The sequence below is a fragment of the Strix aluco genome, chromosome 15 (assembly GCF_031877795.1).
Source record: "Strix aluco isolate bStrAlu1 chromosome 15, bStrAlu1.hap1, whole genome shotgun sequence".
Taxonomy (NCBI): domain Eukaryota; kingdom Metazoa; phylum Chordata; class Aves; order Strigiformes; family Strigidae; genus Strix; species Strix aluco.
In genome coordinates, this window is record NC_133945.1 from 21,406,368 (window position 1) to 21,431,661 (window position 25,294).

Consider the following 25,294-nt stretch of genomic DNA (forward strand, 5'->3'; position numbering starts at 1 on the left):
CCCCCTTCCAGGGATCTTGTACAAACACCGACCGCTTCAAACACCGAGTGGCTGTATCGCTTCGTTGATGCTGGGGGCTTTGCTCCAGCCTGCTCTGACCAAGACTGGCCGCCCGCACTGCTTTTACTGCCGGGTGTTCAGAGCCCTCGGGAGCAAACGCCTCCCCACAAGGGTTCAAGGCCAGGCTGGACGGGGCTTTGGGCAACGTGGGCTAGTGGCAGGTGTCCCTGCCTGGGGCAGGGGGATGGAACTAGATGGTCTTTGAGGTCCCTTCCCACCCAAACCATTCCATGATTCTCTCTCGCTCTGTGCTCGCTGTGGGCTGCGAGAGGCGCTGGGCCGGATGCCGATGGCTCTTCCCAGTGCAGCTGCTCGGTGCAAGGGCGGGCGAAGAGCCACTGCGGGGTGGGAAGGGGGCGAAGCCGCCCGCTGAGCAGAGGCCCTGCCTGCTTTGTGCGGGGCAGAATTTCCCCCGTCGCCCTCCACGGGGGGAGCAACAGCCTTGCTGTTGGCTGCGGTGACCTGCAGGCTCGTGGCTCGGTCCCAAGCCACCCTGGAGCAATCGATGCCTTGTGCCAGTAGTTCAAGGCTAGCCGGGTGTCATCTGCAGCACCCACAGACCAGGGCATGAAATATACTGGCCAGGACCATCTATTTGTTAGCCAGGACTAAAAGAAAAAAGCTTTCCCTGATGGGGATGGGGAACCTGCAGGAGGTAAAGTCACCATCCTCATCCTGGTCTCAGCAGGGTGGGACCGTGTGTGCCTGGAGGCTCGAGGGCCGAGGCGCTGTGGCAGGTTTTTGTGCTGGTTTTGGTTATTTTCTGTTGGCGTTTTGTTGCGTGACAGCCAGCAGCAAGATCAGGTGACGGGGTGAGAACGTGGGTGAGGGCAGGAGCAGCTCTGCGGGCCCTGGGGCAGTGTCTCCGTGGGGCAAAAACTCCTTAAGGTCAAGCCCAGCTAGGCTCGACTGCCAAAATGTCACCCTTGGTGACAGTGGGAGGGGTGGAAGATCCCACTGGGAGTGGCACCTGGACTCTACAGAGTAAAAATCAGCAAAAGAGACCAGATTTTGGGGTAAATGCAGTAATCTAAACCAGTGGTGTGTGGATGTGGCCGCATGGCAAAAAGCTGCCGGGCAGCGAACGCTCTGGTGGCACTTTCTTCCCCATAAAAACCCCACATCAGGTCCCAACTCCCACACCAGTTTCCCTTCACAAAACACTCAGCGCTCGGGACCCGCCGCCATCCCGGGGCGGCCTCGCTGCTACCGGGACACCCCCCCCAGCCCCGTTCCGCGGAGAAACGGGCACGACCGGAGCGGCGGCCGGGGCGGGTTGCTGCGGGGCGCGGGGCTCGGCAGCGTGAGCAGCACCCACGTGTGTGCCCCCCCCCCCGCCCTTCCGCGGGCCTGTCCCTTTAAGCGCGGTGGGCGGGGCGCTCCCATGGTGCCCCGCGGCGGGCGGCGTGGATTTTAAATCCTCTGGGCCAATCGGGAGCGGCCGCGGGCGCGTAACGTTCCGGAGGCGCGTTTGAATCGGGCAGCGCCTGCCCGCTCCTGCCTGCCTCTGCCCGCTGCTCTCGCTGCTCCTGCCCGCTCCTGCCCGCTCCTGCCGCGGCCCGGCGCAGCTCCCTCTCCCACAGCACCCCCGGCCCCCCACCATGAGCGCGGCGGGCGGGAAGGCGGCGCGGCCGGCCGCCCCGGTGGAGCCGGCCCGGGCGGGCAGCGCGATGGCGGCGGCGGGCGGGAAGGAGGTACCGAAGGTGCTGGTGGATCCGCGGACCCGGCGCAGCTTCGTGCGCGGGCGGTTCCTGGGGAAAGGCGGCTTTGCGCGGTGCTACGAGCTGGCGGAGGCTGGGAGCCGCGAGGTGTTCGCGGGCAAAGTGGTGCCCAAGTCGCTGCTGGTGAAGCCGCACCAGAAGGAGAAGATGTCCATGGAGATCGCCATCCACCGCAGCCTGGCCCACCGCCACGTCGTCGGCTTCCAGGGCTTCTTCGAGGACGCTGACTTCGTCTATGTCGTGCTGGAGCTCTGCCGCCGCAGGGTGAGGGGTCGGGGGGAGCGGTGGGACCCACCATGGGGTGTGTGTGGGGGGTGTCGGTGTCACGGTACTGACTGTCCCCCCCGCAGTCGCTGCTGGAGCTGCACAAGCGGCGGAAGGCGCTGAGCGAGCCCGAGGTGCGGTACTACCTGCGCCAGACCATCCTGGGCTGCCAGTACCTGCACAGCCACCGCGTCATCCACCGGGACCTCAAGCTGGGCAACCTCTTCCTCAGCGACGACATGGAGGTCAAGATCGGTAGGTGCCTGTGCTGGGATGCCCTGCCAGCCCCCTGTGGCCACCCCACGGTGGGGACCCCAGCCCTGGGGACCAGCTGTGGGGGCGTCTCCAGTCACACCCTGTCTCTCCTAGGTGACTTTGGCCTGGCCACCAAAGTGGAGTACGATGGTGAGCGCAAGAAAACCCTGTGTGGGACCCCCAACTACATTGCCCCAGAGGTGCTGGGCAAGAAGGGACACAGCTTTGAGGTGGACATCTGGTCCATTGGCTGCATCATGTGAGTCAAAATACCTCTTGGGGGGCCAGGTGGCCCCTGTGGCCCAGGTCTCATTGGACCCTCTGGGTGTGCCATTGCCAGAGCACCTGCCCTGGCTGGGCCCTGCCGGCGTGCGGCCTCCCCTGCTCCCCACGTGCTGGTGTCTGCAGTTACACAGCGCGGCGGTCTCGAGGCGTTTCCCCAAAGCCCACGCTTCCGAACTGGAGCTTTCTCCAGAGTTCTGGATCCCAGCTTCCCTCTTCACCGGGGGCAGGAACCAGGCACACGGCACGTGTCCGCGCTAGGACGTGTCTGATGTGTGTTCCTGCTGCCAGGAAGGTCCCAGGGTGTGCTTAGATGGGGTCACTGCTACACACAAGTCTCGGAGTCTCTTTTGCAAAACCAACACCCTTTTCTCTGTAAACGTGTAGGTACACTCTGCTGGTTGGGAAACCGCCTTTTGAAACTTCTTGTCTCAAAGAAACGTACATCCGAATCAAGAAGAACGAGTACACTATTCCCAAGGTATGGCGCTTCCTGCGGGCGGGCCCCTGTACCTCGCAGCAGTTCTCAGTCAGCTTTCCCCTGCACCATCCTGCTTCTGGCATGTAACAGGCTCTCACATAATGGTGAAACAGCTCTTGTTGCAGAGTGCTAGGAAGGGGGTGTCTCGGTGAACCTGTAGGGCCAACATCCTCCCAAGGAGCCAGCAGCTCCCCTGTAATCCAGCCAAAATCCGAGCTGGGCGCTTGGCACGTGGAGTTAAATGGACACGCTCGAGCCCCTGAGCTCTGGGCCAGGTGCCCAGCTCATCCTGCTGCTGCTGATTCAGTCTTGCTAAAGTCAGTCAACTTCAGGCTTTGCGCGCTCTCAGGAGACAGCTCTCCATGCCTGCCCAGCTCTGTTTCCCCAGGTGTGCAGCACTTCTGCTCCCAGCAGGACTTCCCCCGGGTTGAATACCCAGCGCGTTTCCCGGCGGTGCGCCTTGTCCCCTGACCCTTGCCTGTGAACTGTCTCCTCTCAGCACATCAACCCCGTAGCTGCTAACCTCATCCAGAAGATGCTGAGGTCCGACCCTGCCACACGCCCGACAATCGACGAGTTGCTGAATGACGAGTTCTTCACGTCGGGGTACATCCCCAGCCGCCTGCCCACCAGCTGCCTCACCATTGCACCCAGGTTTTCAATCGCTCCCAGCGGACTTGAGCTGAACGGGCGGAAGCCGCTGACTGCGCTCAACAAAGGTGAGAGTGAGCGTCTGGAGGCGAGGCTGGGCCGTGGCACTGGAGGGGAGCCTGCCCCTGCCCAGCAGCGTCCAGAACCATCCGTGGGGAACGTGGCGCTCCCTCACCGCTTCTCCCAATTCTTATGAAAACCCGGAGCGTTTTGTGAGCGAGAGAGAGTGGTCTCCTCGCTCTTGGCCCAGAACCAAAGCAGGGAGGAATGCCAGCCCTCGCTGTAGCTAGAGGGTGTATAACATGTTTCTTATAGCTGGGGTAGAAGGTACATCTGGTGCCTTTAGACACCTACTCCCCAGTCACTCCCTCACGCTCCTCTTTCCTGGCCCAGGACCGGACAGCCCTGCGCTAGAGAACTTGCCCGAAAAGGAGGACGTAGCGGGTCTGCGGGAGCTGGGCGATGCTGTTGACAGTCACTTAGCTGACATGCTGGAGCAGCTGACTGCAGTCAACTTGGCCAAGCCCTCCGAGAGAGTGGCAGTGAGACAAGGTGAGTCCCAGGACAGTCCCTCCAGCACTGCCCTGCCTGGGTGACACTTCTCTGTCACTCCACTGTCATCTGAAGTGAGAGACCAGCTGACCTCCATTTCAAACTGGAAGACTGAGCAGCCTTTTGGCCTTGCTGGGGTGCGCAGGATGCTGTGAAATGTCTTCTAACCAGCTCCTTTCCTCTTTGCAGAAGAAGCTGAAGACCCAGCCTGTATTCCCATCTTCTGGGTTAGCAAATGGGTGGACTACTCAGATAAATATGGTCTAGGTAAATAACATGGGGGCAATACTTCAGCCTTTTCTAGTTTCTGAAGAGGCTGGGGGAAGCTTGGGTTTGGGTATTGCGTAGGTCTGGTTCTTTAATCGCGGTATTCCAGTGTGTGTGTCCAAGACCACCACCAGGAATGTTGCCAGATACCCAGTGAATCCAAAGTAGTGGTCACCAAACATCAGCCCTGGCCACTTTTGGGTGGAAAATGGTGACCTGCTGCATGAGGTGGCTGGCCTCGCTCCGCAGGGAGCACACGTACCCCTGTGGCAGTTCAAGCTGCTTCCACAGCCAGTGATGCAATGAGGGAGGAGGAAAAGTGCCACCCAGACCTCCGCAAAGAGGAGGCTCTTTAGACCTGGCAGGGACTTGGTGGGGTGACTGCCGGGGAACGCCTTGATGATACAGCCTCTGCTTTTGTATTTCACACAACTGGTATTTGAAGGTCTCACGGGCTCCCTTTTGAACTAGGTTACCAGCTGTGTGACAACAGCGTTGGAGTTCTCTTCAATGACTCCACTCGTCTTATTATGTACAGCGATGGGGACAACCTGCAGTACATCGAGCAAAACAGCACCGAGTCCTTCTTCACTGTGAGATCCTACCCCTCTGCCTTGAACAAGAAGGTCAGTCCTGGGGACAGGAGCCCTCGCTGGGGGGTGGCTGCTGCTGGTGAGACTTTTGCCAGCCTCGCTGGGCTGTGGCGGGGGGGTTCCAGGGAGAAGTGTCTGTAATTTGGGGTCACTGGCCTTCTGCAGGCTTCCTCCTGGCTGGCAAAATGTAGCCCCAAGGACAGACAGACACTACCAGCTCTAACTGTTTATTTCTGGCTGCTGTCTGAGGCTCATTTATGGGCAGCTTCACAGAAATAAGTGCTCACGAGACTTACATGTACCCAGGTGTTCAGCAAAGTGAGTCTCAAGTGTGACAGACCGAGTTAACTTTGAGAATTTGCACGAGTTTCTGCCAAAAGCTCTGAAAGATGTAGGGAGGCTCTGGGACTGTGATAGCAGCCCCTGCCCTCCCCACGTAGCGAGGGTCAGTCTCAGCCTGTGTGCTCACAGCCTTTCCCACCTGCAGATAACACTATTGAAATACTTCCGCAACTACATGAGCGAGCACTTGCTGAAGGCGGGGGCGAACATCACGCCGCGGGAAGGAGACGAGCTGGCCCGTTTACCCTACCTCTGCACGTGGTTCCGCACCCGCAGCGCCATCGTCCTGCACCTCAGCAATGGCACCGTGCAGATCAACTTCTTCCAGGTGAAGTGGCCGCTCTGCCCTTCCCCGGGCTGCAGCTCCGGCTGTGCAAAGAGCCCCCCCGCTATGCGCCGTGCAGCCCGCGGGGCAGCGGGAGGGGGTAACCAGAGCCAAAACTGGGAGTGTGGGGAGGCCCCTTGCTGGTGCGGGAGCCACCCAGACCCTCCGCACCTGCGTCCTTTAGCAGGAGGTGCTCTGCTGCGTGCTCTTGGCGCAGTGTCCTGAGCTGGCCCCTCAGTTTGTTTCCCTTTGCGCTCTGACCACACGCAGCAGCGTGGTGCTCGCCCCGAGCAGCCGCTGTCCCCGCACACCCGCACCGAAGTCATTGGGGTGACAGTGCGCGCGCTCTCTCTCCCCACAGGACCACACCAAAGTCATCTTGTGCCCTCTCATGGCCGCTGTCACGTACATAGATGAGAAACGGGACTTCCGCACGTACAAGCTGAGCCTCATCGAGGAGCACGGCTGCTGCAAGGAGCTGGCCAGCCGCCTGCGCTACGCTCGCACCATGGTGGAGAAGCTCCTCGGTTCAAAGTCTGGCTCAGCCCGTATGAAACCCTCTGCTTAGACCTTGTTCTCGATGGACTTGATGTTTGTGCCAAACTGTCCCAGCAGGGGGGGGGTGGTCTCGCAGCACCCCTGCCCGCGCTGTAGCCTCCCGTCACACAGCTGGGCTCCCACCCCTGGCTGCGGGTCTAGTCGCCACAAGGAAGCCCCTGATGCTGCGGGAATGGCGTTGGTCACTCCAACGGGCACCCAAAGGTTTCTTGCTCCCCATTCCTAATAGAATGTCTATTTTTTAATTGCATACCTAGTTGTTGTTTTTTTTTTTTCTAACTTCCCAAAGCCAAAAGCCTGACTCAAAAAAACCACCTTGTTTGAGGCTCCTGGGCCTTCTCTTGAAGAGAGCAGAACTATCATGTAAATTATTTGTATGTGTCTGTGCTGATGCTCTAGGCTCTTGTAGAAATTCAGGTAAGACCTTCAACATGTCCAGGGTGAGACTGAGCAATCAGCCTTTTAATACTGAAACTATTCTACATGAAACCTAAACTTTTGTATATTGCATAACTTGATTAAAGATTGTTTGCTGCAGCGCCCAGCCTGTCCTGGTTCCCTGGGGCTTGCTGGGAGGGAAGGAGGGAGCAGCAAGAGCTGTTTTCCTCAGGAGTTGATTGTGCTTAGCAGCAGCCCCAGCCTTGCTGAGCCCTGGCCTTGCTCCTCATAGCACAGAGCCATGGGGAAACAGCAGCAAGTTGCCAGGGGAAAGGGGCAGCGGGTTAAGTTGGTTTGGGAGATGCTTGTCCTAAGCAAGAAGGGCCTGTGAGTTGTTTGTGCTGATCTCCCCAGCTGTGCTGCAGGAGGAGGCCTGGGGGGCACCCCAGATGTGCTCAGAGCCTTACCTTCCCCTGCCCCTTCGACCAGCTCTATTTACTATGTGGATGATGCTCACAAACGTGACCGTAGGATTAGCAAAAGTCATCTACTGTAGCAGACTCTAGCAGGAGCCCAGCAAGCTCCCTTGGCTTTTCTCCCACCGCTGCTCACTGTCAGCACCTACTGGTGCTCTCAGGCCATTTTTTAAGCAAGACAAGCTTTTTAGTTTTTATTTTTTTTTTATAACAACTTGTATAAAATGCTCTAGGCCATGCAGTCTTCTGAAAACAAGCCAGGTACAAACCCCTTGTTACCTGTGTAACAAAATCCCACACCCCAGCCCATGGAGGAATCAGAGTGTACAAAATCATTGCTGTTCCAGAGGGGAAGCCTGGCCCAGGGGCTCCAGCTGCTGCCTCGGCTGTCCCTAGAGCCAGCGGGGGCTGCATGTGGAGGCTGGCTCCTACAAAACGTCCCCACGGCGACCCCCTAACCCAGAACACGGGGATGCTTGCACTGGGGCAGCAGGAGAGGCGGCAGGAGCTGCGGGCAGAGGTGTGTTCGGAGGGAAAGGATCCCTGGGAGAAGGGATGTAACTACAGGCTGCTGGTGACCAAAAGGGAGAAAACCTTTTTCTCAGCCCAGCTGAGATTAAAAACTTCATTATTGGAATTGTGCTGGAGGCCCCACACCTCCCCCCGGGGCTGGGGGCACATCAGCCCTGATGCAACCGGGTCCAAGCCCGGGGGTGGCTGCTGAAAGCTGACCCGGGGTGCCACAGCCCTCGGCGGGGCTGGAGCCTCTCCAGTGTCAAGACTGGTGTGTCACAGCCGTGTTGGGGACACAGAGTTCCAGGCACGTGGCACGGGAGGACGCAGGGGATGAGGCTCCCTGATCCCCAGCAAACGCCTCATGGGTTCCCGGCCCCAGCCTGGCTGCGTCGCTCTGCCAGCTCCCCTCGGCAAAACGCAACGTGCGTTTTCTTCTTTCTCCACCACAGAGATATTTTTTTTTTTTTTGTTCTCTGACACAAATGCCTTCAGGCCGCTGAGTCTGAGCGTTGCAAAGGTGGGTGCCTAGAGGGTCCATCTTGGGCTCAAGAGCCCCCAGGCAACAGCCCAGTGCCCCCCTGCACTCGCCTCTTCTGGACCTGCTTATAACCCCCGGGTGTGCCAGGCGACCAGCTCGTCCTGGTGCCCCAGCTCACCCCGGCCAGGGGGAGAAGGATGCTGGGGAGGGGGCTGCGGGTACGGGCAGGGCAGGAGGAGCGGCCGCAGGTGCTGTCCCGGCACGTGTCCCCCCTCACTCGCCATCACCTCCCGGCCCGTGGCAGTAGTAGGAGTGGAAGAGCCGCTCGCGGGCGCAGACCCTCATGGCGCCGTGCGTGTGCAGCAGCAGCCGGGGGAAGCGGGAGGTGAAGTACTGCACAAAGCCGTCGGGAACGGAGCCCAGGGCCGCCTGGACGTCGGCCGGCAGCTCGTGGTAGTGATGCTTCTGCAGGAGAGAGGCCGAGGTGAGCGGGCACGGGAGGGCGATGGGGCGCGGGGGAGCCGGGGCGGCTGTACCTTGTTCCTCATGGCCCGCAGGAGGTCACGCACTGAGCCCCCCTTGTAGGTACGGAACTTCCTCAGGTCTGGGGAGAGCAGGAGAGACACTGAGCGAGGGGGGATGTTGCCGGGGCGAGAGGCTGCCCCGAGCCCCTATGCCCCGCAGCGCACAGCCAGCACCAAACCCGGGCTCTGCTCTGCCCTCCCCAGGAAGGGCTGGTGCGTTCCCCCACCCCGGTTTTTGGCTCCTGGGCACGAGCAGGTGCCCCCTGCCCGGTCAAGGGCACCACACCTGGGAGCCCCAGTCGCCGCCCCATTCTTCGTGGAAGGCAGCGGCGGCGATCCCGGCCCCCGGACTCACCTGTCTGCAGCGGGAGGGAGATGTGCATCCTCCAGTTGGTCCTCACCACCCACCGTCCCCCCGCCTCCAGGGCCGAGACAATGGGCCCCTCAGCCGGCTCCTTCTCGATGCGGTCGCTGACGTCCTGTGCGCCCAAGAGCGGGGACCACGGTGGGTACAGTGCTGGCCCTCGCCCCACGCTGCCCCCTCCAGCACCAGGGAATGGAGCCAGCGCCGAGGTGGGGGGATGAAGAGTTTGGCCTGGACCCCAAACCCACACTCCTTCCAAAAGTAGCTCAAAACAAGCACATTGACCTAAACACGGCTGTTTCCAGCACTCGTTTCTCAGAGCTCCCCGGGGGGACAGCACATGCTCACCTGGAAGAACTGCAGCTGCTTCTCCTGGCTCCAGAAAAAGGGATGTGCCAGGACCACGGGGGCCGAGGGTCGGTGCTGGGGCTTGGGGCTGATCATTGCCACGATCAGGTCTCGTGCAACAAGCTTGTCTGGTGGAGAAACACCACAACGGAGATCTGACCCCCCCCCTGAGATGGAGCAGGAGCTGCGCCCTCAGGTCAGAGCTTCCCCGCGGGGACGGGTCTGTGGGGAAGGGTCTCACCGTGAGCTTCGTCCTGCAGGCAGCTCAGCTGGTAAGAGCCCGACAAGATGTTGGCCTGTCGCCGCAAGCTGTCCCCGAACGGGTGCTGCCCTCCTGACACCACGTAGTAGAAGATGCAGCCAGCAGAGAAGATGTCCACGGCACAGGTCTGCAAAACACGGAGGGGGAGGTGGGACCCTCGCAGCGAGGAAAGCTTTTGCCTCCCCACTTTTTCAGTCTTTTATGTGATCGGTGGGTCATTTGCTGCAGAGCTGCTGGAGAACGCATCGCCGCGGGGCTCCTGCCTGCCCTGTGCTCCAGAGTCAGGGAAGGACCCAGCGCATCGGGCCCTTCTCCGGGGTTTCCAGAGGCACAGACAGAATTCAGGACTTTGCGGCCAGACGGACACGCCAGGGCTGCTGGTGTCTCACTCCGCTGCAGCCGGACCCTGGTACGGGGTTATGGGGAACACGCTGCCAGGGACCAGCACAGCGACCGGCTCCCGGCAGGACCAGGATTCCCTGGGCTTGACAGATGGGCAGAAGCGTAACCTTGGCAGCGAGCCAGGGCCCCCTGTGACCTCCCCACCCCGAATTTCCAGGGACTGCAGCCAGATGAGAGCCCCTGTGCTGAATGCAGCCGGGCGCCGTCCCAGCGAAGGCTGGAGCACAGGGGAGGTGCTGGCGAGGAGCCCCGGTGCTCTGCATCTGGGCTGGCTTGGGCTCTCCGAGCTTTTATCTTAATTGTGTGTTTCAGTAGCACGCCACGAGGCCATTGTGCTACTGCTGGGCTTGAGGGGGACCCGGGGCGGGGGCGGCGTCCACGGCTCACTGACAGGGTTCTCCTTCGGGGCCTCCTGCAGCACCTCGGGCGCGATCCAGCCCTCGGTGCCGGGGATGCCGGAGCGGAGGCTGAAGCTCTGTCGTCCCCCCTGAAGCTTCTTGCAGAGGCCGAAGTCGGAGATGACAGCTCGGATCTGCCCGTGGCGATTCGGGACAGAGATGAGGATGTTACAGGGCTTCAGGTCACGGTGGGCTGGAGGAGAGAGGGCGCAACGTCACCTGCCAACACGGCAGCAGGGCTGGAGCAGGATGGGGCTCTGCCTGCTGCCCGCATGCTGCCGACCCCACAGCTTGGTGGGGGACGGGACCAGGAGGGGACATGCTGCCCTCCCGGCCGCTGCCCGCTTACCGATGCTGAGGGAGTGGAGGTGGGCCAGCCCGGACATGGTCTGGCGCAGCACAGACACCGGGGCCAGGCTGCGACGGTCGAAGTCGGGGTTTTCCACATACTGGAACCACACAGAGGTAGAGAGGGATGAACTGGGGCAAAGAAGGCAAGGCTTGACGGCAGAGAGAATCATAGAACACCAGGGACCTCAAGGATCATCTGGCCCAACCTTTCTTGGCAAAATTCTCATTTCTCACTAGGCTGGCAGGGGTGGAAGGAGGCAAGCCCACGCGGAGGCCATTTGTGCCCACGGCTTGCTGCTGCCATGTCTGCCAGCCGGCACCTCCTCCCTCTGCCCCGACCTGTGTCCTCGGACCTGCACGGCCTCAGCAACACTCCTGCTGCAGGGAGTGGTAGAAGGATCCTTCTCCCCCCGTGCTGCATCTCCCCCCAACACATGAACAGTCACCCCGACCGCTGTCGAGGCTCGGAGCTGCCCTGTCCCTCCTGAGAGGGCAAATCAGCAGGAGAACAAGGGCAGGGGCTTGGCTGAGGCAGGAGCAGTGCTGCTGCTGCCTGCTCTGCCTCCCCAAAGCGCCTCGCAGCCCGGCCATGCCCGATCCGGCCCCTGTTCCGTCTGACTGAAGGTTTGGAGCGGGGCTGCATGCTGGGGGCCAGGCAGAACCCCAAAGAGGGCTCCCACCCCCTGCCCTCGGGCACGCACAGCCCCCTGCCCCATGGGAGCACTCAAGGGCCTCCAAACAGCGCAGGCGAAACCCGCTGCATGTCCCTGGGCACCAACCCCAAACGCAGGGACGGGGACACCCAGGATTGACCCAGAGCCCCCCCCAGCAGCAGTCCCGTGCAGGGGGAGGGCTGTGGGCTCACCTCCTGCAGCGTGGCGGAGCAGAGCTCGATGGCGATGTAGTGGAATTGTTTGTCCTTCTCGGTGCAGAAGTAGCGGACGACGTGGGGGTGCTCGTCCGACTCCCGGAGCAGCTGGACCTCACGGTCCACGAGATGGAAACACTCAGGCAAGAGGCGCTTCACGGCCACGTTGCGGCCATCGAACTGTCCCCTGTGCGGAGAGTCGATGGTGGTGTCCACGCACGGCCCCCCCCAGCCAGAGCAGAGCCCAGGCAGGCTCTGGCCAATGCTGGGAACGTGCCCCTTGGGGTCCTCAGGTGACGCCCAGAGACTTGTCACAGCCATGGACAGGCAGAAAACTGCAGCAAGCTGGAAACTGGGGGCTCAGGTTCCCCTTTTTGTAGGAAAACAACATCCCTCGCTTTTTGTGTTTAGTACTGGGGAAAGGGGCTCAGCCAGAGCCGGGGGAGCCTTACGCGGGGTTAGACCTGCCATGGGCTGCCTGGAGCAGGCAGAGCCCTGCTGCCCACCAGCCTGGCGCAGGGGAGTGGGGGGGGTGCAAGGGGGAGACCGAAGGCCACGAGCCCAGCTCCCCACAGGGGTTTGATGAGGACCATGAGGAGGGGAAGGTGGCAACCTGCTCTCCAAAGCCCCTGAACCAGCAGCCTCAGTGCTGTGCTGGCAGCTCCCAGGGCGAAGGAGAGCAGAGGGAGGGCAGGTACCCCGGGGTGCCACCCACCTGAAGACAAAGGTTCCTCCAGCTCCATGGCCCAGCACGTCCTTGGGGTTAAAAGAAATTTTCCCAACCACAATCACGTCTGGCACTGCATCTGCAGAGGAAGAGGAAGACAGCCATCCTCCAGTCTGTAAGCATTAGTCCTATACAAAGGACACCCAGTTCTTTAACCATGCAGCTGTTTCTTGGGCCCCACTGCTCTTGCAATTGCTTCTGTAGCCCACGATTATCCCGCAGCAAGTCCTGCATCTCCCCCGTCTCAGCCCTCTCATCTGTGGGGTGTCTCTGCTCCTGCTTTGGGTCACCACGCCTGTGGACAGAGCCCCCCACACCTCGCCCCTTCCCACCTGCACACACCTTCAGGAGCCGCTGGCACAGCCAGATCTGGGCCGACTGTCCCGTTAGCGGGGTCCTTCGGGGGGGCCAAGGGGACGGAGCTCTGCGAGAGCCGCGACGCGCTTCCCGGGCTCAGCGCCGGCTGCCCGGGCTCGGCGGGAACACGCTGCCCCGAGACCTGGCCTGGCAGCAGCATCTCCTGCTGCTGCTGCTGCAGGAGCTGAATCTGCTTCTCCAGCTGCTGCTGCTGCACCGCCTGCTGCTTCTGCAGTTTCTGCAACACGAACCACGGCAGCGCTTGGCTCCTGTGCCCAGAGCAGCGCCGGGGCGTCGGCCGGGCTCAGCACAAGCCACGTGTGCACCACCTGGGCCCTGCCCAGCTGGCAGCGAGCCACACACCCCCTCGGCTCGTCACCACGAGCGTGTACGAGACAGTGTGGGCACTGCACAGCTCATCACAGCCATGGCACTGTGAGACCTCGAGAAAAGTCTCTCGTGAGAGCCCCCCCCCTGCAGTGCTGTGTCCAGCTCTGGGGGCACCAACATCAGAAGGACATGGACCTGCTTGAGCTGGGCCAGAGGAGGCCACGAAGATGCTCGGGGGGCTGGAGCACCCCCCTGTGAGGACAGGCTGAGAGAGTTGGGGGGTTCAGCTGGAGAAGAGAAGGCTCCGGGGAGACCTTAGAGCGGCCTCCCAGGACTTAAAGGGGCTACAGGAAAGGGGGGAGGGACTCTTGATTGGGGTGGAGGGATAGAATGAGGGGTAATGGTTTTAAACTGAAAGAGGGGAGATTTAGATCAGATCTAAGGCAGAAATTCTTCCCTGTGAGGGTGGTGAGACACTGGCACAGGTTGCCCAGAGAAGCTGTGGCTGCCCCCTCCCTGGAAGGGTCCAAGGCCAGGTTGGACGGGGCTTTGGGCAACCTGGGCTAGCGGAAGGTGTCCTGCCCAGGGCAGGGGGGTTGGAATGGGATGGGCTTTAAGGTCCCTTCCAACCCAAACCATTCTAATTCTATTCTATTCTATTCTATTCTATTCTATTCTATTCTATTCTATTCTATTCTATTCTATTCTATTCTATTCTAAAAAAGGGGCTCCCTGGCCCCCCAGAAGGGTGTTTCTGTGGCAGGCAGTGGGCTCCTCCACTGGCCACCACTCACCGTGAGCAGGAGGAGCAGGACTCCCCCACCCAGCAGAGCTGTGCCGACAGCTGCCACCACCAGGTCCCAGGCGCCGGCCTCGGGGTACACCTCCACCTGCTCCCTGGGCGCGGGGTCGGGCTGGAACGGCCCCTCGCCACGGACAGCCGGCTCCTCGGGGCCGCTCGGGGCCAGAAACTGCAACACATGTCCAGGGCTGGGTGACGCCACAGGGACAGACCTCTGGGCACTCGGGTCTGGGACGCCCCTGCCACAACAGCCCCCTCCTCATGCCACGCTGGGGACCCACCACTCAGCCCCAGCCAGCCCAGTGCCTTCAGCCCGGCCCGGCGCCCCCGCCGGTGCAGAGGTGGGACCCAGCAGAGCTCCCCCACTCACATCGTCAAACACGGTCCGGGCAGGAGGAGCCCTGGGGATGATGGTTTCCGTTGTCTTCCTCAGGTTCTCCGGGAAGGCTCGCAACATGGTGGTGTGGACCACAGGAGGCAGCTCGTGGTGCCCTGCAGTGGGAGGAGAGCAGAGACGACTGTCAGCCTGTCCCTGGTCACAGCACCCGTCCCTCATCTCTGCTGCACTGACATGGGCTCGCAGACAGCGCTGGCTCCCCTGGAGAAGGGGTGTTGCGTCCGGTGGGACGCACAAAAAGCGTCACAGCTACAGAGAGGGGGACCTGGAGCAGCAGCCACCAGCGCAGAAGGGCAGAGAGCTCGGTCCCCTGCTCCTGTGCATCCCCTGCCACGACCCCGACACCACCCTGATTCCCAGCGATGCCAACGCAGCCATCGCACCTGCGACAGCGATCACGGAGCGGGCTAATTAACCCACGTCTGTGTGCAGGGCTCCGTGCGCAACGGAGCACCCACCAGCTCCACGTGAACCCCGCTTCAAAGGGTCCCCCTCATCCCCTGGGTAGGGGTGGCCAGCAGCCCCTCCTGGGGAGGGGACAAAGATGGGCTGAAATGAGCCCAAACCAGAGTCACCGCAGTCCCCGAGGGTGAGTCAGCCTTGGCCCCATTCACTCCGCTGAGCAAAGCGGGTGGGGCTGCCCCCCCAAAACACACCAGCAGCTTGGGCTGCCCCTCCCCGGGGCACCCCTGGGAGCTGGGACGCAGGGGAAGCCCGTGCCCGTCTTGGGTCCACACCTATCAGGAGCCACTGGTTGTGCAGCGAGGCGATGCTGCCCTGCGGGTACTTGACGTCGGTGCTGGGCGTGATCTCGCACTCCCCCGACTCCCTCATGGTCACGTCGTCCGTGGTGGGGCCGTCGATCCTGGCCAGCGTGATGCCCTGCGGCTGGGGGACCGACAGCTCATGGGGCGCCGTGCAGCCGGGGCGCACGCCCAGGGTGGGCCGGCGGGGACACTCACCACCAGAGCCACGCTGCCGTGGACCAGCGAGGTCAAGGCGTAGAAGCTGGCCGCGTACTTGCCCACGTAGAGCGCCGGCCTGCGAGGCAGGGACAAGCATCAGCCTGCCACCCCCCCACAGACGAGCACAGGCACCACAATGCCACCGGCTGCCACGGCACCGGCTCCACCTACAGCAGCTGAGTCTTGGTGGCGGCGAAGTCCTTCACGGACTGGTAGCTCCACTTGAGGAGGTGGATGTCCTGAGACTGGAAGGTCAGGTAGCGCAGTGTCTCCATGGCCAGGTTGAGGTGGGGGACACGGCGGAGGCTGTCCTGGTGCCACACGTAGATGCCGACCACGGGCGAGCCGTAGTTCTGCGCCCACAGCACCTCCCCGCTCTCCTTGTCCAGTGTCACCACCAGCCCGTCCCCGCTCGAGGCGAAGTGTGCCATTTCTATGCAGAGCAGACGGAGAGGGCGATGCCACGGTGCCAGCTGAGGGGCTTCATCCCCCTCCGTCCCCCCGCGGGCTGCTGCCTGCTGCTCAGCTCCCACGAGAGTCGTGGCCGGCGCCAGACCCACTGGCCACGGCAGCGTCACCGCGGGGTCCCTGCAGAGCAGGGCATGGGGGGTTGGCTCCCGTGCGTCCTGTGGCCCCTGTGGCTCCCATGGTAGCCACTCACTGTAGGGGTAGGACTCCTCGCAGAGCGGCGCCGAGTAGTCGGAGAAGGTGGCATTCCAGCGCAGCTCCCGCGACTTGGTGTCGTACATGGTGATGACGTACTCTGGGGACAAGGGCAGGGCTGGGGGTCACCGCCCCTTCCTGGGACCAGGGGGACACCGGGGAGCGGCGCTGGCTTACGGGTGCGGCCGATGTAGAGCAGGGGGCTCGACGGGCACAGACCCTCCCAGGCCTCGGTTGAGAGCGTGGTCTGCTTCTCTCCCGACTTGGGGTCCACGATGAACCAGGTGTCCTGCTTCTTCCCTGAGAATGGAAACACCTTTTCTGTGAGTCTCCGCTGTCTGTCCCCGAGCTGCTCGCCACGCTTCCTCCTGTCTCCCCTCCAGGCCACGTTCCGGGGAGGTCCCCGCGCAGCCTCCCCCCCTGCGTACCGGTGTAGAGCACACCGTCCGAGCTGCGGCACGGCGACGACTGCACCAGCTCCGGGATGGTGAACGGGAGCTTCTGCAACACAGACGGCAGCGTGGACATGGGGCCAGAGAAACGCCTCCCCCAGCAGCAGCCTGCCTGCCTTCAGGAGTGGGGTGGGAAGGAGAGGCCCCCCCCGGGACAGCCCTCTCCTCCTCGCCTGCCTCCATCACTCAGCCCCGACGCAGCACGGAGTGGTGGGGAAGGGTCCCAGCTGTATCCACCCCACAGCCACTCGGCTGATGTTTTCCAGGTGCCAAGGACAAGCTGGAGGAACCGAGGGCCCCGGGCTGGCCCCGTGCAGCTGGTGAACCCCGGGGTGCGGGCGGGGGGGACGCACGCAGCCTCGCAGCCCACTGACCATCAGGCCTTCTTTGTTTTTTCCTCCCAGGATGTAGAGGCTGCCGTCATTGGGGTCTGGAAGGAACGCTGGTCTGGAAGGAGGAGAGGAGGATGAAGCATGAGCTGCCCCCCACCCCAGGCACACGCCAAAGGCTGCGCTAAAGAAACCCTGCGGCACTTCACAGAATCATTCAGGTGGAAAAGACCCTTGGGATCATCGAGTCCAACGCTACAAAGTTCTCCCCTACCCCATATCCCCCAACATCTCATCCAAATGACCCTTAAACACACCCAGGGAGGGGGACTCCACCCCCTCCCTGGGCAGCCTATTCCACGCTCTGACCACTCTTTCTGTGAAACATTTTTTCCTCATGTCCAGTCTGAACCTCCCCTGTTGCTCCAGGGTGACTCGCTGCGGGGCTGGACCTCTCCTGGCACCCTCCAGCGCTGGATTTGGTGGGGGATGAACTCCCACTCTGCCCAGCGCGGCAACTCCAGCCACACCGGCTTGGTGCCCTGCCCACCCCTGGGGAGCTCTCTGCTGTCCTGCCTTCCCCCTGCGTTTTCAGCTGTATTTTCCTCCACTTCTCTCCTACGCTTGTGTGCGTGGGGGTGCTGAGAGCTTCTCATCTGCCTGCAGAAGGGCCACACTTTGGTGGCAGGGAGCAGCTGTCCCCCATCATTGTGCACCAAGGGCTGGCACAAAGGGGAGGTCTGAGGCAACGCTACAGCGCGGGCTGGGAGGTTCATTTCCCTGAGGTTCCCCTTTCCTGCTGTGAATCTGTGGGTTCACCAGGGCAGCCGTGCTCCTCGGAAAGGCTCCCGCACAGCTGCAGGCTGCCTGCCCTGCACCGGCCCCTCTGCCCGCGGCGGGGACACTCACTCTGCCACGTAAACCGGCACCTGCAGAATGGGATCTGAAAAAGAGCGAAGCGCAGACGTCAGCAGCCGCTCCCCGTGAGCGGGGACAACGTGGCAGTGTTTACCCAGCGCAGCCGTGCCCGGGTCCGCAGCCTATTTGCATTTCAGACCCAGAATAGGCACTGCCGGAGTGGGTGTCTGGCCCCCCCCCGATGCTCCCCTCTGCGCCCGGGGCTGGGGCTGCAGCTGGGAGAACCGCCAGCCCAGAGCACGGCCAGGATGGGCGGTGCACCCCCAAAGTCCGGCTAGCGACAAGCCCAGGGAGCCAGGCTGCGGGTGAGCACCCCCTGGTCGCTACTCACCATCCTTCAGGGTCCACTTGATGTCCCCTGAGCTCTTACTCACTGCGTGAAGGTTCCCGTCCAGAGTGGATATGAAGAGCAGCGTTTCTGGGAGGGTGACAGCCCCGCCTTTGAGGCACTGCGGACAGACACACCGTCCTTAGAGAGCAGGGCCAGGCCTGGGGACGAGCCCCTGCGGAGCCCAGCAGCCCCCACACCCAGCACGACTGCGGGGGAGAGCCCCAAGGTCCCTTCTCGGCCCCACTGAGGCAAGACCAGGGGTGAAAATAATTTATTTCCTCACACCAGCGTATTAAATCTGCTTGTTCCCCCAGATCAAGGGACACCCGCAGAATCGCATCTGCTAATGGCTGTTTGGAGGTGGTTTTAGATGTATTTTATGAGTAAATCCACAGCATCAAGCCCTGGCACTAAGGCTGCTGCGCGGGCAGCGAGCAGCACCACCGGCAGCCTGCGGCACCGCGGTCCCCGGCTCCTGCAGCACCAGCCCCGTCCCTCCGGTGCGGTCCCGGGATGGTGCAGCCTGGCCCCCCCCGGCCCCAGATCCAGCTTTCCTGCGGCAGCGGGGAGCTGCAGCGCAGCTGTTCCCAGCCTCAACTCCCCGGTGCCTTTCTAAAGGTGACACAAACAGCCCAGCTACCGGCTCCTTCCAGAAACAAACGAGTCGGGTGACTATTCATGCCAGAAATGCAATTAATGCTCTCCCAGGCTTTCAAAGCGACAGATTCCAGCTGCCCTGACGTCGAGGGAGCAGCCGCAAGTTCATGCTGGGAAGAGGAGCTGCTGCTTCCGCGTGCGGTGGCTGCACAGCGAGCGCCAGCTCAGCCGCCGCAGGCTGGCACCGCCGCAGCCTCTCCCCATCAGCAAACAGCCCGCGGAGCCCGTGGCTTCGGGCAGAGCCTGGGTCGGCACGGCCGGCCCCGATGCCGGGGAGCAGAGCAGCGCCCGGGCTCACCGCTGGGCAGAAGCCAACGGAGCAAGCTGCTGTCCTGTCACTCGTGTGGGGCGGCCTGAGGACACCCCTTGGGTCCGGCACCCCCTCACTGCCCCGCGCCCACTCCGTGTCGGCTCCTGGGCCTGAGGCGGGCAGAGCGCCCGGGCTGGGGACCCGGCCAGGAGGAAGAGCGGGGACCGGCCAACAGCCTGTGCCGAGACGGGGCCCCGTGCGGGCACGTGCCCACCCGCGGAGCAGAACCTGCCGGTGGTAACGCCGCCCACGGCACGGCGGGGCCGGGAGCCGCGTTCTCCCCTCGAGTCACCGAGACTCCTCCAGCTGCAACAACAGGCAGCAGCCCCGCTGGGCACCGGGCCGCCTGTCCTCCGGCTGTACCCCCTGCCGGGAGCACACACCAGCCCAACACACCTCACGACAACCCCTCTGCTTTGAGCCCAACTCTGTCACCTGCCCTTCTTCTTGCTTAATTGCTAAGTGAGGTCAGAGCGAGTTTCCCAGCTCCAGCTCTGTCTAGAGGACATGGTGGGCAGAGGAGGCGACCGCTCCCCGCCGCCGCTTCGCCAGCACGTGTGGCCACGCAGGCGGGTTCACTGCCGGTGGCAGGGACCGGCTGCCAGCACCAGCCAGGGCAGCAGGCACGGAGCCCTCGTGGTGTGGCCACCTGCACGAGGGAAGCAGAACCGAGACGGCCGAGCCCTCGCAGCTGCCAGAGCCGCGGCGGGCTCAGCTCTGCACTCGCCAGCTCTGCTTCTCCCTCCCCCCTGACGCTTTTCTTCCCTTTCTTCTGCAGCTATCGGTGACAGGGCCAGGCTGCCCAGCTCGCTCTCCACACACCCCCACGGGCACAACTGGGAAGCCCAGAAGCTCGGTGGCTGTTCCCACGGGATGTCCCGCGGGATGTCGGTGCTTTCCCAAGGCTCCCGCCACGCCGGAGGTCGCAGCGATGCTGCTGGGGCCAGAGCCCGGCCGCGGGCTCGGGGGGACACGGCCGGGCACAGACAGAAACGCGGCTCTGCCAACACCCCCGGCCCACTGCTTGAAAACCCCCCGGGTGTGGAAACTGCCACCCGCTCCCGACGGCATCATCCTGCCTGGCAGCAGCTCTGCGGGCAGGAGCGGGCAGGAAGGGGCCGAGGGCTCTGGGGAAGGGGGCTCCGCTCTCGGCCGGGCCCAGGGGTGCAGACGCTTTTCTGAGCAGAGAAGAACCTCGGCCCTGGGCGCTGCGCGTGGCCGCTCACCCGGGGCGAGCAGCGTGGGCCCCTGTCACCCCCCGGGTCCTCGTTACACCCCAGGTCTCCATCACACCCCGTGTCCCCGTCCCACCCCGTGTCTCTGTCCCACCCCGGGTCCCCGTCCCAGCCCTGCCGACCCCACCACGGGACCCCGCCCGGGGCCGGGCTCTGCGCACCCCCCAGTCCCGAGGCGGGGGCCGACGCCCCGCACCCCCCCACGGCCGCACGCCCGGGCAGGGGCTGCTCCCCCCTTCCCGCGGGCCGGGGCGCTCACAGCCACGCGGGGAGCGCGGTGCCCGCCCTGTCACACGCAGGGGACACGCAGTGGCGGGTGCGGGGCCCCCCCCGCCCCCGGCGCGGCCGTACCTGTGCGGGCGGCGGCAGCAGCAGCAGCGGCGGCAGCAGGAGCCGGAGCAGCCCCCGGAGCAGCCCCGGGCGCAGCGGCGCGGCGGGGCCGCCCATGGCCCGGACATGCCGGGGCCGGGCCGGGCCGCGCTTATCGCCGCGCCGTGAGTCAGCGGGGCCGGGGCGGATCCGGGATGCGGCTTCCTGCCCCCCCCCCGGCCCCTCCCGGCCGAGCTCCGCGGGGATTCGCGGCCGGACCCCCCGATCCCCCCGCCCCGATGCCTCTGCGTGAGCACAAGGGTCCCCAATGTCGTCTTTAACGTGTGTGTCCCCCCCCGGGCCCCCGGTGGTGCGGGGGGGGGGCTCTTCCCGGGCACCTCACACCCCCCAACCCCCTGAAAATAACCTTCAGCTTCACGTAAAGAGCGAGCAGGGCCCTGGCGGTACAGCAGAGCTCTGCCCCAAACCCGGAGGGGAGTAGAAACGGAGTTTCAGTGGGATTCAACCCCCCCACACGCCCCCCGTGATCGATGACAGTGAAAGGAACAAGAACTTGCCCCTTTACACACGTGTCAGAGATTTTGAACTTTATTTCAGTGATAAAACACCATGGAATTAACTCAGACTTTTTTTTTTTTTTTTTTTTTGTGAAATGGGTGGGGGGAGTGTTCTAAGCCAGCAGCGAAGAGGAGCAGCTGGGGTTCAGCGTTAACAAGCCGAGGGGGGGCAGCCCCAGCACGACAGGCGGCTCCTGACAGAAGCAGGACTGGTGACATGGCACCAGGCTGCCTCCACCTGTAACTCAGAGCTGGGCTTGCTCCGCCTGCCCAGGGCTTTATTTAAAACAAGATCAAACCCTGGGAGCTGGAGAATTGCCCTGTAACTCAGAGGGGTTTTGTACGAAGGGGGGGAGGGCGGCCACGTACCCAAATCCCCACCCCGGGAGAAAGGCACCGAGGGCGTCGGGCGCGACAGCGAGCAGGGGGTCCCCCGTGTTTCTGCCCACATCCATCTTTTGACAAATAAACCAACTACAAACCATTTGCTGACCATCGTTCATGCAGTAGGAAGTAGCTTAGTACACACAATGTTGAAAGTCACACACAGAGAAATACTTAATTATCAAACTTTAATTCATAAGACTAATCTTACAGAATAAAACAATAGGATAACCAGTCAAGGTTACACTTAAAAAAATCCAGCAGTGCAAATCTAAGACTAAATATTTGTCATCTCCCCCTCCCCTGTAATAGGCAATAGATTATTTAAAAATACCATAATACATGGTACTTACATATTCCATTTAAAATAAATCTGCAGCGGACACAAATACCTAAGACTTGTTTTTTTTTAATATAAAACTAAAGAACGAATTGCTTCGAATATGGATAAGACATAGTGAACTTCCATGAGCCACAGAAAGCAAGTCCTTGGCTAGAAGGTAGAATGGCCACATGCTTCATACAAGACTTGCTACAGCTCTCCTGGTCCCCCTCCTCCCTCCCCCAGCAACGAGGACGTTAATTAACAAAACGAGATGCCAGCAACAACGCTAACAGGCGGCGAAAGGCTGGAGTACGAAACTCGAAATGGGAACAGTTTCTTGGAAAAAGCAAGTCACGGAGGAAGAAAAAGTAAAGAGGAGGGAAGTCTGAAAAGAGAGCGGGCACCGGGGGGTGGGCACAGCGCGCACCCGAGCGGGGAGCGCCCGCGGCGGCAGGGGAAGGCGGGAGGGCGCGGGGCCGACCCACCGCCACCATACGGCACTGGCAGCGTCACGGCACCGGCACTGGTTCTCTTTGGCCCTTAAAGTACGGAGAAGCGACGGATCCAACTGCCTCAGCAGCGAAGCCAGCGGGTTGTGTGCGTGTTACCAGCTGTGGCGCCCTGCGCGTTCACAGGTTCTTATCGTGTTCTCTGAATTCAGATCACGTTTTCTCCTCCATCACCATAACACCCTTTTTTAAGTTACACATTTCTCAAACAACGGAAATTAATGATTTACTTTAATCTTGATATGAAAAACTTGTAATACAAGATCTTTGTGCAAGATAGAACCTCCGTTCAGACACGAATAAGGTTTAGTGACAGACTCCTAATGCAACACTACCCCAACAACTGTTTCCACTGGGGATGCACAAACAGGAGGAGGAATACTGAGCTCGGGACGAGGCGAGAAGAAACACGCAGCGCAGGGCATGGCGAAGGGAAAGGGCCGGGGCACAGGGGAGCTGGGACACTCGGGGCCGTCCCAGGGCTACGCAGAGCCCCGGGTGCAGCAGGAACCCCCCAGCACAGCGTGAAACACCAGCCGTGTTCTGTGGGAACCTGCGCGGCGTTGTGCAGATCCTTTAATCCCCGAGTTTTAAGCCCAAAGTGCTGCACACGCCTTCCTAAGGAATCGTACCCCAAAATGCTCACAGGGAGTTACAGCAGGGAACCGACCTCCAGCGAACGGGCGTTGTTAAATTGGAATTGAACTGACATGAACTTCTGCACCAGAACAGCCAGGTATTACCGCAGACTTCCTACGGAAGGTTACGCGTTGGATCTCAGAACAATCTTTACCAGCCAACTCAAAATACTGATTGTATTTGCACTTCACTCACCACGCTCGTGGCTCGCTGAGGACTGACTGCCCAATTCCTGCCCAGGAGCAGCCGTTACGCTGCCCCTGCCCCGGAGATGATCACAGGTACCAGAGAGTAAAATCCAAAGTCAAGAGAGAGGCCAGCGAACAGCTGCCCAGCTGTGATGCTATCGAACTAGAGATGGCGTTTTCTTAGATGTTAATAATCAGCAATTGCCTTGGAAAAATCAGTATATACCAGAAGATAAAGCTGCACATCATTCCGAAAGGATCTTAAAAGTGGTGCTGCTAAGTTCAACTGGAATATTCATTTTAAAGAACTCCCAAGAAAACTACTATATTAAGCCGACAAACACCAATTAAAGCATTTTGCATAAGTAGTGCTTTCCTGTATTTTAACTCAAACTTTGCACCTAGAACAAAAAAGTAAAACCATTTCCTTTTCCAAATCGAATCCAACTCGAAAAGAAGCACCTACATAGGATCACATTTTCTTAGTTTCTATTTTCTTCTCCATGTTTAAAACTGCTTTGTGACCAACAGCTTTCATACCCCGTTTCTTCTGAGGTGACTGATCGTACCTGGCACAGGATGCAGAGTACCCGGGCCCCTGCGAGGGGCAGAGAGGAAGGCTACCTCACCCTGTACCCCGTGCCCGAGGTGCCCCCCCGCCTCGGCCGGGGCACCCACACGAGCAGCAGCACCTACTCACCCGGTCACTGCATCAAGCACAGAAGCTGTGGGACTCCGGGGAGGAGCTGGAACTAAGAGACGCATCCTCTCAGGGGGCAAACGGAAGAATAGGAAAGGAAAATGGAGTTGAACAGATGTACAGACAGGTCCGAGCAAGTCAAGCAGCAAGGGGGAGCCGACAGTCACAGCACCAAGGAGACAGCGAGTGCAAAGGTGACCCCAAGCGACAGAAAGAGCCAACGTCACCCACTTCCCTCATCCTGTAGTGCATACTTTCCACCAGGTACTGAATTTGAAATTGAAGCCTTAATGCCAGGATTGGCAATTAGAAGCACGATAGCTGTGTTTAATTTGTAACGCTCCCTCCAGTGAGCTCGGGCCACCTCCAGGACCCGTGCGGGCTCGCTCCGGGCCTCGGGAGGGGCGGCTCTGGGGCGCCGACAGCGCTGCAGCTCTGCCACGACACGCTGCTGGGGGCTTGGGTACGGAAAGGAAAGACCTCAAGCTACAAGAGTAACAAGCACATCACTAGTTTATATGTAGGATATGAAACACCTTTAAAGTTCCTATTGCATGAATGTTCTAACTGAAAATACAAAACAAAAGCTGCTTACGTTGCTATCAAGAGTCTACAGGTAAATACGTAACCTTAACACATCGCATATAAAGTGAACGCTTCTCCCAGTCTCTCAAATAAAATAAAAATAAAATAAATACTCATTTGGGAATTTGCACCTGCTGAGTTTCAACTGGGCTGTTTCAAGGAGAGTGAAAAATGGACATGGAATATACTAAGATCAGCTATTCCTAAAAGGCTGTTTCTCCAGGGTTTTCACAAAACGTTGAGCTGCCTGCACTGCGCGGTATCGAGCCTACAGTGTTAACAAAAGAACAGCGATCTGTTAGATGCAGGTTTAACACAGAGCAAGACTGATTCAGTCTGACTGCACAATACAATCTGTTAAGGGTGTGCACCTTTTCAGGACTGAAAGGTCCGTTCAGAAAACCTGAGATAAATGGCACATGAATTGCTGAGATGACGCGCGGAATTCCCAAGCCAAAGGCGGGGAGCGTTACTTCAGACAGGACGAGACGCAAGAACCTCCTGTAAACTTGAGCAAGAGAAAAGCTGAAAGGTGATTTGAATTTCAAAAAGATCGGTTGCTGGATAGATAATTCTAAATTTGGTATCACTCACCAAATAAGAGAACTACCCACGTTCAAATCCAGGTCACAAAAGACTACTGCAGTTATCTAGGATCCAAACCAGCATCTGAGCTCCTCTCTTGCCCGCTCCCCCCACCCCCAAACAAGGCAGGAAGGTCTCTTTGGTTCGCTCCCGTCGAGATGTGGGTCCCCGCTTCACCCACTCGGCCCAGACAGCATCACGCAGCGCGCTCCAGAGTTTCTGTTGGGTCAGACAGGTGAGCGTCATCGCAACAGCTGCACAATGATTCTGGACTGCAACATGCACAATGAAGAAAATGCTCCT

At 60.8% G+C, this 25,294-nt stretch overlaps 2 protein-coding genes across 3 annotated transcripts; one reads left to right on the plus strand and one right to left on the minus strand.

The window, feature by feature from the left end:
* Positions 1 to 55: 55 nt before the first annotated feature.
* PLK1 (polo like kinase 1) lies at positions 56 to 6,804 on the plus strand. The gene is made up of 10 exons (XM_074841439.1): positions 56 to 2,045; positions 2,132 to 2,300; positions 2,415 to 2,559; positions 2,970 to 3,063; positions 3,563 to 3,782; positions 4,108 to 4,266; positions 4,456 to 4,533; positions 5,005 to 5,159; positions 5,614 to 5,796; positions 6,155 to 6,804. Exons 1-10 carry the CDS (start codon positions 1,662 to 1,664, stop codon positions 6,359 to 6,361), a joined length of 1,794 nt encoding a protein of 597 aa, XP_074697540.1. The 5' UTR covers positions 56 to 1,661; the 3' UTR covers positions 6,362 to 6,804.
* A 582-nt stretch (positions 6,805 to 7,386) lies between these two features.
* ERN2 (endoplasmic reticulum to nucleus signaling 2) lies at positions 7,387 to 20,664 on the minus strand. Of its 2 annotated transcripts, none has more exons than XM_074841147.1 (22): positions 20,541 to 20,664; positions 17,988 to 18,105; positions 17,648 to 17,681; positions 16,784 to 16,856; positions 16,386 to 16,458; positions 16,135 to 16,257; positions 15,956 to 16,057; positions 15,466 to 15,727; positions 15,292 to 15,370; positions 15,067 to 15,217; positions 14,303 to 14,424; positions 13,925 to 14,101; positions 12,786 to 13,038; positions 12,432 to 12,522; positions 11,714 to 11,903; positions 10,847 to 10,946; positions 10,521 to 10,690; positions 9,677 to 9,824; positions 9,436 to 9,563; positions 9,079 to 9,202; positions 8,736 to 8,803; positions 7,387 to 8,664 (listed from the first exon to the last, which is right to left on the minus strand). In XM_074841147.1, exons 1-22 carry the CDS (start codon positions 20,634 to 20,636, stop codon positions 8,473 to 8,475), a joined length of 2,874 nt encoding a protein of 957 aa, XP_074697248.1. In that variant the 5' UTR covers positions 20,637 to 20,664; the 3' UTR covers positions 7,387 to 8,472. The 2 variants fall into 2 exon arrangements, with proteins under 2 accessions (XP_074697248.1, XP_074697247.1); XM_074841146.1 differs by having other exon boundaries at positions 10,491 to 10,690.
* Between the last annotated feature and the right edge of the window lie 4,630 nt (positions 20,665 to 25,294).

Excerpts from the sequence above, each read along its gene's own strand:
- ERN2 (XM_074841146.1), bottom strand. The coding sequence starts at position 20,636 with ATGGGCGGCCCCGCCGCGCCGCTGCGCCCGGGGCTGCTCCGGGGGCTG. Across the intron at positions 17,682-17,987 it reads CAAGTGGACCCTGAAGGATG|ATCCCATTCTGCAGGTGCCG; the intron begins GTGAGTAGCGAC and ends GCTCTTTTTCAG. Across the intron at positions 14,102-14,302 it reads CCCGGACCGTGTTTGACGAT|TTTCTGGCCCCGAGCGGCCC; the intron begins GTGAGTGGGGGA and ends CATGTGTTGCAG.
- PLK1 (XM_074841439.1), top strand. The coding sequence starts at position 1,662 with ATGAGCGCGGCGGGCGGGAAGGCGGCGCGGCCGGCCGCCCCGGTGGAG. Across the intron at positions 3,064-3,562 it reads ACGAGTACACTATTCCCAAG|CACATCAACCCCGTAGCTGC; the intron begins GTATGGCGCTTC and ends GTCTCCTCTCAG. Across the intron at positions 5,797-6,154 it reads TGCAGATCAACTTCTTCCAG|GACCACACCAAAGTCATCTT; the intron begins GTGAAGTGGCCG and ends CTCTCCCCACAG.